The sequence below is a fragment of the Pelodiscus sinensis genome, chromosome 7 (assembly GCF_049634645.1).
Source record: "Pelodiscus sinensis isolate JC-2024 chromosome 7, ASM4963464v1, whole genome shotgun sequence".
NCBI classification, from domain to species: domain Eukaryota; kingdom Metazoa; phylum Chordata; order Testudines; family Trionychidae; genus Pelodiscus; species Pelodiscus sinensis.
Window position 1 is genome coordinate 9512641 of NC_134717.1, and position 13908 is coordinate 9526548.

At 45.4% G+C, this 13908-nt stretch overlaps 1 protein-coding gene across 2 annotated transcripts in view; it reads right to left on the minus strand.

Moving 5' to 3' along the window:
* The window catches only part of ADCY5 (adenylate cyclase 5), a 326161-nt gene that overhangs the window by 87879 nt on the left and 224374 nt on the right, over nucleotides 1-13908 (minus strand). For both annotated transcript variants that reach the window (XR_012905123.1, XM_025178780.2), the window contains exons 4-7: nucleotides 6093-6204; nucleotides 5806-5933; nucleotides 1280-1438; nucleotides 491-632 (exon numbers count right to left, since the gene is read on the minus strand). Coding sequence is in view for 1 of the 2 variants with exons in the window: in XM_025178780.2 (XP_025034565.2) it covers nucleotides 491-632; nucleotides 1280-1438; nucleotides 5806-5933; nucleotides 6093-6204 (541 nt within the window). In the remaining variant the exon portion in view is untranslated. The remainder of the gene's footprint in view (nucleotides 1-490; nucleotides 633-1279; nucleotides 1439-5805; nucleotides 5934-6092; nucleotides 6205-13908) is intronic.

Here is a 13908-nt window from a genome sequence, read left to right on the forward strand (position 1 = left end):
TTCTGAAGTGCAATGCCAACGCAGACAGGTAGCCTGCTTTCGCACCCCTGCTGGTCACCCGATCACCCTGCAGCAACAAGACCTGGTGCCTGACATTCCATGACCCAGGATGATGTGAAGTTTCAAAACTACTGGCCTCGGATATAACGGAGAACTTTGCCAGCTTCCACCAGCATAAAACTCCGTTACAAAATAATCTCACAAAAGGTTAAAAAAGGACTAAGGCCAGACTCTTTTCTGGAGCCAAACTGGTGCAGGAACAGGGTGAGAAGAGTTACAAAAGGCCATGCCTTTTCTCCATTAGACACACTTGTGCTTGAGGCCAGAAGGGAAAGTATCATAAGTTGTTACACAGGGCATCTGGCACTAGAGGACTATCTGGCACAGGGGAAATCCTCTACTGGCTAGAAAAACTTGACTGTCAGGCTGTTTTGAGGTGCTAGAAGGTGGCCACCAGCCTAAAACATAACATCAGTTTGTTTTTCCTTACCCGCTTTTGACTGCAGCGTACAATGAGGAAGGTTTCTATGCTATGCTCCTTGAGGTAAGCATTGCGTTCTCCTCCAAAACCCAGCTCCACCTCGTAGTCTCCATTCAGATAATTCAAGGTCGCTTTGGTAATGTGGATTCGCCTTGAAAGAGACAAAAGGCAATTTGTGGGGTTCATTAGGCAGACATGGGTCTACAAAGACATATGACATGTAAACTCTGTTGTACCTAGCTTTCCATGCCACATTAACCATGATAGTACCCAGGTGACTCGCAGAGGTATGCCAGCAGGAAAATGACCTCTGTTTTCTACTTTTCCCTCCTAGAGGAGCGTAAATGTGGAAGCACATACAAAATAATAATTTCATGTGGAAGCTATGCCCGAGAGCTGGTCTTCCATTGGTCCTTAAGGTATCAAAATGGACATTTATTTGGATCGCTGATGGAAGGATGGTGACCAGGTGATATCTAGGATGTTCTCGCGTAAATGTGACCCACTATGATAGGGATCACACAGAGACATTAATCCCAGGTGTCACTTCATCAATTTTATTGGAATTACAAAGAGGATGAATTCCATTCTTTGCATATAAGCTGTGCCCGCCATGGGTGATTGCAGACCTATTGTGGACAGAAGTGCAGGACTAAGAGGAAATAAACCAGCCAGTGAGAGCCCAAATTCAAAATTCCGCACCACACTCCTGCCATGACAGACAAACTCACCAAAATCCTCCTGCAGGTCAAAAGCAAAACTGTCACATGCAATGACTTTGGTGAAGCAATAACTTACCCTGCTTTACCTCCAGCTTCCATGTGATTGGCCAGTGTGACGTCATTTGACCACACATCAAACTGCCACTTCCTGAGGCCCAACACTCCACAGTGAACTCTTCCGCTGTGGATCCCAACCCTCATGTTTACGTTGACTCCTGTCACCTCCCGGACCAATCTGAAAAGAGAAGCAGAAAAAGAAGGCTGTCTCAGGGAATTATGTGCCTGTATCCAGTGACATAACTTGGTTCCAAGAGTGCAAAATTCACAATTCCCTAGAAATTATTCAAACACACACAAAGGGCTGCTCATCCATAGTACTTTAGACAGGCTGTACTGCACTTTGATAGTTTGGCTAGCCACGCAGACTACTAATTAGACAGGGATGTCCTTGGAATAAGTCCTTGCCCTCTCAAGTTGGTCACAAGTTCAGAGCAATCGGAAAAATTCTTTGGGAGGTTGAGAGCCATAACCCTTGGTCTTTGGTTTCCAGACCAAAACTGGACATAACCACCCCGCTCTCTGAACCTCATTAAAATAATAGCATGTTGCAAAGAGAAAAAGGAAATTATTTCAGAGCTCGTCATTTGTGTGTATGGCACCAGGCATCAAATGTTCCCTGGACGAAACCTGATATGTGTGTGAAATACCCGCTGCAGTTGGAAACCTTGAACTGAGTGTTCAGCTGCAGCCATAGGAAACCACAGAACCACATCATCTGCACTCCCTCAAGTGGGCAGCTACACACACTCAGACTCTGATTTTAATGAGCTCTTGGATCCTCTCTTTGCTCCCGAAATGATCACTGTAATACTTGGTGGGTTTTTCCTTTTTAGGGCATAAGTTTACTTGAAGAGCTTTTCACATGGAAATCGTTTGGGGGAATGTACAAAGGGTCTCATGGCCTCATTCATGCCAAATGTGGCTGCTGATAATCCCATTGTTACCAGAATGTCCGTGTTTCACAGAGAAACTCACCTGACCCTGGGTTGTCTATGGGGTTAAGGCAGCGTCAGGGCACAAAGAACAATCTGGACTCGATGGCCTCCTGACAGCTCTTCCAGCCCTATGGCTCTATGATTCTATCAGCAGTTGATTTTATGGTCCAGATCCTGTATTTTTCAGTGAATGCAGGGCCTTACTGTTGTGTGCAAGGCAAACCCTACTCACTACAGTAAATCCTGATCATTGCCCTGTTCTGCTCCTGCAAAGACAGTCTGATCTGGGTCAGAAGGGGGCCTGCATGGACAAGGAGATGATAATTCTCCAAGCATCTAGTGCATTCTGCCCTAATCACCTGGTATGGGGCTCCCACAACCTCATGTTTGGCAACAACTGCAGAGGGTCTGCAAGCAACAATCAATACAATAAACTGACCCACGTTCAATTGCATTTGTTCCTTATTCTTTCGAGGCGAAAGAAGGGGAAAAAATGGTTCTATAAAAGTGTTATTTTCAACTCAACAGCCTGATCGGGATTGAGATCTCATTGTTCCAGTGCTATACAAACAGAGACACAGACACGGTACCTCTCCCCTTGAACTTAGAATCTAAAAAATGATACGTTGTTAATGGCAAACGCTTGACACTTTGACTCATCATGAACCATGTTATCATTGAACCTTGTCTCATTGCTGCCAAATGAATTGATAACACGGGCTGTTGATTGTTTCCCCGTGCTTTCTAAAACATATATTCATAAATACAAGCCTATCTTTCCACTTACTCATGGTGGTACTTACATGTCCCCTGTGCACTGTGCTATCTAGCTTTGAGAACATCTATTTGAAACTCATTATGCCTATGTTAACTGATCTGCTCAGAGCTCAAACTACTGAATATAGGTCCAATTCTGTGATGTGGTGAGTGTCCACAATTCCCACTGATTTCATAAAGAGCCAATATGCGTTCAGTCCTTTTGCAGGATCAGCTCCTAGAGCACTGAAGGATCTAACACAGAAAAGTAAAGGTGCTGCAGTTCTCATCTCATTCAGTTCTGTAAATGTGATTGAATTTCCACTTCATCTTGATCAAGTCTCAAAGTACCTACTTTATTGTGCTGGGTACAGTACATCCTTATTATTGGGATTTTTTCAAGGACACTAACACCCACACCTGTGTCTCAATTTTTAGAGCACAAGTATGTGCCTTGAAAAGCAGCACTTCCACCTAGGAGACCTCAGTCTAAGACTAATATGCAACAACGATTCCCCATCTCACATGCAATGCACACCCAGACTATTATATCTGTACTTTCACTTAGTTTTATACGTTGCTTCCTTGCACTTCTCACCTTTGCGATCTGTACAAAAGGAGCTGAGAATAACCTACTTTCAATGGCTGTAGTAAAGAATCCCATAGTTTTGATGTGGAATACAAAGATGTGGCAGGCTGGGCAGCATCTTATTAAATGCTAAAAGGAATCATTTCCAACAACCTGTGCTACAAAGAAAACACTCAGTTTATCACATTTAACAGCAAAGGCCTCGCTTTCGACAGGGGGTGGCTTGAAAGAATGTTTAGCCCATGGCAGATTGTTTTGAGAACTTCTTGCTCAGCTGAGAAAAGGGGTATGTCTACACTGCAGTGAAAACCCCTGCAGCCGGCCCTCGTCAGCTGGGCTGTGGGGCTACAAAACTGCAGTGCAGCTTCGGGATGTTAAGAGTGTATCTGAATAATCGTTTAACAAATAAGCTGATGCTTATCAGTTAATGGTATCGGTTACACTCACACAACATCCGTGGAGATGCCTTCCCTGCGGCAGGGCAGCAAAGCCTCCTCCCCAGGAGCCGTGTGGGCAAGGGTTGCCCTCTCTGCCCCCAGAGAGGTGGCTTCACTGCCACAGAGACGCTGCTTCCCCGGGACCCAGGCTCCCCTCCCAGGAATGCTTCACTGAAGGCTCCGCATAGCTTTACACACTGCGGAGTCCGCAGCACGTGCAACCCTGTAACCATACTAAGATTTTCAGCAGATACACGGTGACCATATTAAACAATTGTTAACATCCCTGGTGTAGATGGCTGGGGCTGGAGCCTGGATTCTGGGACCCGATGATGAGCATTCACAATGAAGCTTTATAACCCTGCAGCCTGAGCCCCACAAGCCTGAGTCAGGCGACAGGCCAGCTGAAGGGGTTTAATTGCTGAGTAGACAGCCTATGAAGCCTGAAGAGTTTAGGATTCTTTATTGAACTCCAACCCACTTTGGCTTGCAAAAAATACTAGTACCCCTGGGTCTACAAATAACTCCTCCTCAACCTTTTAAGGTGGGCTCACACTTTATATGGGATGAAAGGCATTTAACCATCTTATTCTTTGCTAAATCTGGAATAAGCGATTTTCTGTTCTCTCTCCCACGGCCTCCTCCACCCTCTACCTACCCTGAGGAACGCAGAGAAAATGTTTCAGATTTATTAACAGTGACATGGATCTCTTGAACATTGCAAAAGAGACTTTATCTTTGCGGGGCATGGCAGTAGTTACTGTGTGTAGTAACTTTTGGCTGTGCACAGGGACAGCAAATTGGGTGTTGAACGCTACCGTTCTGACCTGGTGGCCTTATACACTCTCTCAGTGTAGGGTAAACGACTGAAAAGGGACAATGCAATGAAGCATCAGGCAGCAGATCAGACAGACCCAGCTGTTTGCTGCTAAGTAATTAGACTGAAAGAAGCAGTCTGCCCACCAACAAAGAAATCCTCTGGTCTTGTGCCTGTCCTCAGGCAGATGATTCGGCACAGATTGGGTGAGGGGGCAATCTGTGGCAATTGCAAGGAAGAGACGATCCTCTTTTCCCATATCGCAAGCCAGGATCCCTCTAATCATTTCCATCCATGTGCAGAATAATGTTATGTGCACCGAGGCACGTGTGAATGTGCACCACCAGCGGAAACAAAAAACCTAGCCATGTGTACTCTGCTAATCATCTGGGCAGAATCTGAATCTTTTCTGAGTGGCTGCACAAGCACATAGCTTAAGGGGGACATTGATCCCAGGTAATATTCTGCAGCTGCTATTGGTTCCACTAGCCTCCCTGGTTGTAGCACCAGCAACATCCTTCAGTGCCCTGAACCTAATCACTCTCCAAGATGGCATTCTTGGAGCCCTTTTGGTGTGCAGGACCCTATCATACAGTCCTCATGCAGCTTCACCAACATCCTGCCCTAACCTCTCCTCCTCCTTTATGTTACGTTTGCAGCCTATTGCACTGTTTCCACTGCAGGGCAGCATATAGCATTTCTCCCAGTAAGAAACAAAAGGGTAAGCTACTGCAGCATGACCAGGGGTCTACTCTGTTGAAAAATTCTGTTTTGGGACTAATACTTTCCATGCCTAGGATTACCTATCCCAGCTGGGAGGAGGAGGTAGAGCACTATAGATGCCCTAGCTGAGTCTAGTGGTCTCAAGTTTCTGTCTGTCTACTGTCAGCTTCATTTGTGTGCTCATCCCAAATGCACCTGCTCTCTGCTGGTCTCTCGCTCAATGAGCTAGCTACCTCATGCATTATGAGAGGAATACATTTCCCTCCCTGGGGATCTGGTACTTACGAGATTGCCTCTATCATATCCATTCCCATCTCAACACAGCAGTGTGCATGATCAGCTCTTGCTTCTGGCAACCCGGACACGCAGTAATAGCAATCGCCCAAGATCTTTATACGTAAACAATGATTTTCCTACAAAGAAAAAAGAAAGAGAGGGAGAAGTATGAAACTTCAAGTCATGCTTGCAATAACTTGCCTTTTAGGGCAGTGAATGTTAGAAATCCAGTGAACCGGTGCAGTATGTCAATCATGTAACAGGAACCAAAATCAGAATTATAAATGAAAACTTACAGCGGCAAGCTTATCAAATCTGGCAAAGAGCTCATTCAGCGTCATGACCAGCTCCTGAGCTGTACACTGGGAGGCCAGGCTGGTGAAACCCTCTATGTCTGCAAAGAGGATGCTATGGGAAAAAAAGAAAGACATAGGCACAAGTGCCATTAAATTATTGCCTCTTTTGAATGGCCCCCAAAGAACTATTCACATACAGAATCCCTGATACGTGATCACTACTGAGGATAGAGGGCAGCAACCCGACAGCCAAGGAGCATGCTGCAAAACAAGGAGGGGATGACATTATTGCCATTGTAATGGGGCAAACCACCATTCTTACAAGAAATGCCACAGTATCTTTAACATCTACATAGAGCAGGTAAGACCAAGGCTGTTAAGATTTCATCCAAGAGACCCTCCAAACTCAACCCTTCTTTGACACACGCAGACATGAAACTCAATTATTCTACTGAATATCAGACCATACTGCATGAAATAATTTTGGTTGACCAGATACTGAAATTAAAATACAGCAGGGTGTGTGTGTCAGAAAACAGGGTGCCAATGTTTTTTATGTTTTTTTAAAGGCCCATGGAAACACATCTATAATAAATCAAGCTTTTATATCATTTCCAAACAAGTTAAAACTAAGGATCACAATTAAAAAAATAAACCTCTATCAAAATGCGTGTATAGCTTCCAGTGGGATTTCAACAATTTCCATCCCACTCCAATCTCAGCCTGGACCAGACCACACAAGAGATCCACTTCCTGGACACTATAGTACAAATCAGTGATGGTCACATAAATAGCACCATATACTGGAAACCTACTGACCTCTAGACCTACCTACACATCTCCAGATTTCATCCAAAACATATCACACGATCTAGAGTCTACAGCCAAGCCCTAAGATTCAACCACATTTGCTCCAATTCCTCAGACAGAGACAAATGCCTACAGGATCTCTATCAAGCATTCTTAAGACTACAGTACTCGCCTGAAGAAGTGAAGAAATAGATTAATAAAGCCAGGTGGATACCCAGAAGTCTCCTACTACAGGAGAGACCTAACAAAGAAAGCAACAGAAGGTCATTAGCCATTACCTATAGCCTCAGCTAAAACTTCTCATACACATCATCAAGGATATACAACCTATCGTAAGCGATGATCCCTCACTCTCACAGACCTTGGGAGGCAAGCCAGACCTCGCTTACAGACATCCCCTCCAACCTGAGACAAATACCACTAACTTCATACCCCACAACAGAAACACTAATCCAGGAACCAATCCCAGCAACAAACGCGGTTGCTATCTTTGTCCATACCATCTACCTGCAGGACACTATCACTGAACCCAACTATATCAAAGGCTCATTCACTTGCTCATCTACTAATATGATATATGTCATCATGGGTCAACAATGCCTCTCTGCCATGATCATCAGACAAACTATATTCTTTCTATTCAAAATAATAAATGGACATAAATCAGACATTAAAAATGGCAACATAAAAATCAGTAGGGGAGCACTTTAACCTCCCTGGGAAAACACTTTCTGACTTGCAAGTCGCCATTCTCAGGCAAAAAAAGCAAAACCAAACCAAACCCCTTCAAAAACAGACTGCAAGGAGAGACTGCTGAGCTGGAATTCATATTCAAATTTGACACTCTGAAAAGAGGTTTAAATAGAAACATGGAGTGTGCCTCACTTTACCCCAAATAATTTTCCCTTTAGGTACCCTCCCCTTCTCATCACTGTCGGAGATGAACAACATGCACTCTGATTTAATTAGTACTGATGTCAGACTCCCATCTCTGTATCCTTTCCTCTACGCTTCAAGCATCTGAGGAAGGGAGTTCTATCTCACAAAAGCTTATACCCTTTTGCCCTAATACATTTGTTAGTCTTTAAAGTGCCACCAGACCCCTTGTTGTCCAAGCAACCATCGGTCTCTCTTGAAGACCTTACACATTTTAATCTTGTGTTGTGTTTTTGGATCATGAGCATTTATTATTACATCTGGCTCATTATAAAAATTGGAAAATGTCTGATTCTTATGCTAGCAAACACACCTAACCTTTCTGTGAGCTGAAGATCTGCACAAAAATTATTTTTAATACCATGACTTACTTTTCAAGTCAGGAATACTTTGTTCAGCACCAGTACAAGACTGAACTGGAATGGGAGGAAAATTGGTAGAATTTCACAACAGGGCACATGACAAAGTCCATCATCTTCCTCAGATCCTATTGTGTGGGCCTAGGCACGTTACATAAACAGTATTACACTAATGCGCAGCTAGTACTACTGCTCACTGTTCTCTCCTACCTGTTTTGGAGAGACTATGCATAAAGTATCATGTCATGTCACTGCTTGGGCAGTGTAGAGTCGGTCTTTGTCTCACTCACACACACAAATAGAAGGATTACTGTAATAATTCTAAAATTCGGGTCAGTGCTAATGCTAATATGCACAGGATAATAACTAACGAACCCCCTTGCCATCATGCCAAGTAGGTAATGGACACTCCACAAGAGTTAATCATGGTAATCTTTTCACTGGTGAAATGGAGTAATTTGCAGAGGGCTTCGTAGCTGATATGCACACAAATTTACATCTTTTCCAATTGAATATAAATGCCTAAAGCCTCAGCATTGCCTTGTAACCTTTGCTAGATGTGCAAAAAACTGCTTTTTGTTTTAATTCTGATGAATTAAAGATGCCATTTTCTCAGCTTTGTCCTCATCCTAAAGTTACAGGGAGAGAACAGCTATGGGCCCTATTTTATGATTTTGGCCTCTGGCTGAACTTGTAGACAGCTGCGCAACAGTGCAACATTAGAGTAAATTCTTCAAGGGATGTACACTAGAACCTGCCAGCTACAAACATCAGAGTTACGAGCCGATCGGTCAGTCACAAGCCTCATTTTGAACCAGAAATTGAGACAGCAGCAGAAACCATTTAAAAAAAAAAAAGAAGAAAAAAAGAACACTCAGTACAAGTTGAAACTGAGACTCTGGTCTGGTAACATCTGTGGCCTGACAGGACCACCGATGTTCCAGGACCAGAGAATCCCTGTAGAGGGCTGGTGCCTGGGAGCCCTGAGGGTTGGCAAGGCAGTGAGAGCTTGGCACGTGGCAGTGAGACTGCCTGGCAGGGCAGAAAGGGACCAAGGGAAGGGGAGGGCTGGCTGGGAGGCCGGCAGCCCGGACAGAGCTGAGGAGGCCAGTGGCATAGGGGCCAGAATGATCTCCCATCGTCCGGCAAAATCCCTCGTCCAAGGGTGTCTGACCAGGGAGGTCCAACTTGTATTGTGCTAAACAAACAACTAAACAAAGGGACAGTTTAAAAAACATTTGACAAGGTAAAGAAAGTGTTTCTGTGCTCGTCTCCTTTAAAATACGATGGTTAAAAGCAGCATTTTTTTTGTACATGTTTAGGTTGATAAAGTCAAGCACTCCAAAGTAGTAAATGCCAGCCTGAAGACTGCCTGTACCACATCACTTTGGCCCTGCTGTGCATATGTATTGCATCACAGTGTTTAATTATATGTTCATAAACTATTTTTTCCATTGTACCCAATCTTGCTCACTGAGCCTGCACTCAGTATTTCTTTTTGTCCTCATATATGTGGCCTCAGGCGGGGTTGATTGCACATCATTCAAACTGTGCGTGAAATTATGAATTTCTTCCTGACGCTGTGACAACACTGTACAAAGGCTTTACAAACATTCATTAATTTAACTTCACTACACTCTTCTGAGAGTCGATGTTGCTCTTCTGTCCCCCTTTGAACAGCTGAGGAACTGAGGCCCAGAGAGAGTAAAGCCAAAACTGTCAAAAGTGTTTCCTAATTGAGGGAGTCTCAACTTGAGACACCTAGACTGAGTTCTCAAAGTCTTTCGCATTTCTGCAACACATGGTGAAAGCACAGAGCCAATCAACTTCAACTGTTGCCACGAGCGCTCAGCACTCCTTCTGACTTGGCTAGAGGGGTCTCAAGCGGGGGACACAGAAAACAAGGAACACACAGTTTGTGACCATCTGTGCAAAGCTGGGTTTGTGTGACTTGCCCAGCATCATATCGGAACTCCATGGCAGAGCAGGTTCAGACAGTCAACAGCTTCCTTCATTCTAGACTAGTGGGGCTCAAACTTCTGTCCATTCCTCCCCCCACTCTCCAGTTATTGCACAAGAGGCGGTTACTCAGCTCGATAGTAACCCTGTGTAAGTGCACAGTACTTGTTGGAGGACCACGTGGCAACTGCGCAGATGTCTCTTATGGGTACTTAACAGAGGAATGCTATCGAGGTAGCCATGACTCTGGTTGAGTGTGCCCACTTGTGCTCGGGAGGCTATCTGACTGTGTGCAGCAAAGCCTGATGCAATCTGAGATCCAGTGGGAGAGTCTCTGTGATGAGACGGCCTGGCCTCTATTACGGTTTGCTATTCAAACAATCTGGAGGACGCTCGGAATGGTCTTGCTTGGTACAGATAAAAAGAGAGAGCTCTGTGCAGGTCAAGCTATGCATTTTCATCTCGAAAGAGTTGGTGTGTGGTGTGGGGAAGCAGGTGGGAAGATGTATTGTATGACTGAGGTGGAAAGATGAGTGTACTTTGGGGAGGAATTTGGGATGGGTACGTAAAGTGACCTTGTCTTTAAAAAAAAAAAAAAGGAGGTGTATAGGGGGTCCGTCATTAGGGCCGTGATCTCTCCTACCCATCTGGCTGACATAATAGCTACAAGGAAAACAGTTTTCATGGACAAATGTAGTAATGAGGTGGTCGCCATTGGTTCGAAGGGCGACCTAGTTAGAGCATTCAATACTAAATGCAGGTCCCACAGTGGAATGATGTCTGGATAAAGTGCCTACAGGCCCTTTAAGAACCTCTGGGTGAGTGGATGAGCAAATATGGACGAGTTGTCTATCTTGGAGTGGAACGTAGTGCTGCGTTCTCCTGCTGTGTCGGCAAGATCGTACCACTGTGCTGAGATGCCGGGCCACCACCACTCTCAGCACCAGCCGTGAGGGGGATGCCGTTTCAGTGCCATAGCCCCTTGAGGTGTGAGGCAGCTAGTTTTTTGGCAGGCTTTTTGGATCCCTGCTGCTTGAGTTCCTCGGGCTGTTGCCCGGATCAGAGGCTGGTCTGAGCAAGTTTTCTAATAAAAATAATTTGAGTCGGAGGTCTGTGTCTTTCCGCACCTGCGATTTTAGCTTTGTGCAATGAGGGTATATCTGGGAGAGATGCTGCTTTCCAAGGCAGCGGACGCATTGTGAGTGACCATCCAAAAGCAGAATATGCTCTTTACATGAGGTGCAGCATTAAAAGCCAGGTGATCCAGGCACGCCCGCATAAGCAGTCAGAAAAAACTGTACAGAGGGATTAACTGGGAGAAAAGAAGAAAGCCCCTTAAACTAATTAAGATTTCTTTCTTTCTTTTAAAACTAACGCAGTAATTAACTATTTAAAACTCACTAATTAACTATTATCATGAGTATAATCATGCAGACGCGAAGAAGCTAGGGAGCACTGCTGAGTCTGTCTGCCGCCAGAGGCAGGCTGAAGGCAGAGGGGGAATGAGGGGAGAGCCTATCTGAGAATGCAGCAGAGGTGCTGCTTGCAACAGAGAGGGGGTGATGGCAGATCTGGGCTGGGAGCTGCACAGAGTTGGTGGAGAAGCAAATCTAGGGCGGAGTTAATCTGGGCGTGGGGCTGGGAGAGCAGCAGTGCCCCCCTCCCATGGGGGCTGTCCCACCGCATGCCCCCCCAAATGTCCTTCTGAGTCCCATTCAAGAGGTACGCCGGCACAGTCTGCTCTAGACCCTCATTTCTCCCCAGAGCACCACCCTTCCAGTGTCCCGAAGGAAGCAGGCCACCCTGGCATAACTGAAGACGTTGTGCTATCGCCAACACAGGCGGGGGCCGAAGCGAATCTGAACCGGAGCCTATTTTCTGGCCTTAAAGTGTTGAGTGCTCCATTTTGAAACGGTAACATACTTTCAAACCACTTTTCGGGGTGGAATAAATGTATAGGCCACAGGCAGGCCTGCCGAAGCAGGATGGGGTGGGGGGCGCACAAAGAGGGCCGACGGGTACAGGGCCTGGGGCTCCTGGATGACACTTCTGCAGCAGCCAGAGCCCCAGCTCCTTTAAATCTCTGCCGGAGCATTGTGCTGCATGCTCCAGAGCCCTGGGTGGTGCGCTCCTGGTGGTGCTGGGGGGGGGGGGGGAGAGGAGGCTAGCCACAGCCCCACTCCTTCTGCTCTAGCCCCGCCCATTCTGGGAACGCAGATCTGGGCCTCCTCCCACCTGGCCCAGAGGCCCAGCAATCCTGCTGGCTCCTTAGATGACAAGGGCTATCTTTGTGTACATAACGCAGGCCATACAGCACCACCCTTCAGATCGAGACACAGCTTCTCTTGAGAACGAAATCTCCCAGCAATTCCCCCCATCTGGCTGATCCGATTTGTGGGGCACAGAACTGAAAGAGGAACTGCTGTGATTGTAACCAACTGATGCTGAGAGAAATTTGTGCATTAATTCCACCGCCACTTGCCCACCTCCCAACCCTTTCCTTGTCTCATGCCATTTATTTAGTGCCGTTTTATTTCAGGCTGTCCCTAGAAAATAAAGGTGTTTTGCTCGAGGAGAGCAGCCGGTGTCTATAGTGGAAAGCAAAAGTCGGGCCAATTATTTTGCAGGATTCATCAAATGAGGTATTTTCCTACAGGTGAAAGTGGACTATGCTTATACATCAGTGAGAGCAAGACACTGCTGTTATGCCCCTTCACAAGTCAGCCAGCACTGAAATGTTGGGCCCAACAGAGATGCTGACAATAAAGACTAAACAAAATGAGGGTTTTTGCTATAGATCTCAAGGGGATGAAGAGGTTATTGGTTTAAAAAGGCCACGGACACCATTAGTAAAGGCTGACTGGAGGGGGACAGCAGCAATTGACGACAACTAATTTATGGCCTGATTTTCATAGAGGATCGGCCGCCACAGGTCCTGCTGACTTCATCAGGAGCGGTGACTGCTATAAAGTTGGGAAGGCAATTGCTATGCAAAAAATATAATATAAACAGGTAATTAAAATGCAGAAACGGCTTTAATGTTCTGGAGGCAGTTTTGGCATCATCGCTGACCTTATGCTAATCTCTCAGTGGGGTCTGCACCGACTAGGGCTTGACTGTTTCCCTTATTTTTTGCAACTATAACAGACGGTAACTTGCATATTTCTGGGGGAGCAGAGGAGAGAAGAGAAGAGAAGTTATTTCAGTTTTTCACATGGCTAAAGCCCTTTGGTCTAAACCTGATGATGCATAAGCAATGTGCCCTCTCATTTTTTCCATCCAAGTACATAATAACTTTTGTTATTTGCACCAAGGCATATGCAAATGTGCACCACATGCTGTCAGTTGTGAGCATTCTGCTAATCATCTGGGCAGCATTTGAATCTCTCCTGGTGGCCATCCAAGTACACAGCTTACAGGGAAACAAAGTCCACAAGGTGCACTGCCAAGTGTTTTATTATTTACAACTTATTTTCTTTTTTTCTGGAGTATATTTTCCTTTATCCTAGAACATAACACAACACCGCTTCAGCTGCTATTCCCATTGAAATCAGTGACAATATTCCCAAGGAATGTCCTGGGCCTCAAAATCCTGTGGGTAATTTATATCTTATATCCTGACATCTTCCACAGATGCTTTGTTGGGTTACTGTAGAGCCAGAGCAGCAGTACAACAGAATATTGGAAGAGAGTGATTAAGAGATGCAGGCCAGGGAGAAGACATGTTTTGAGCTCAGATTTCAATGCACAAA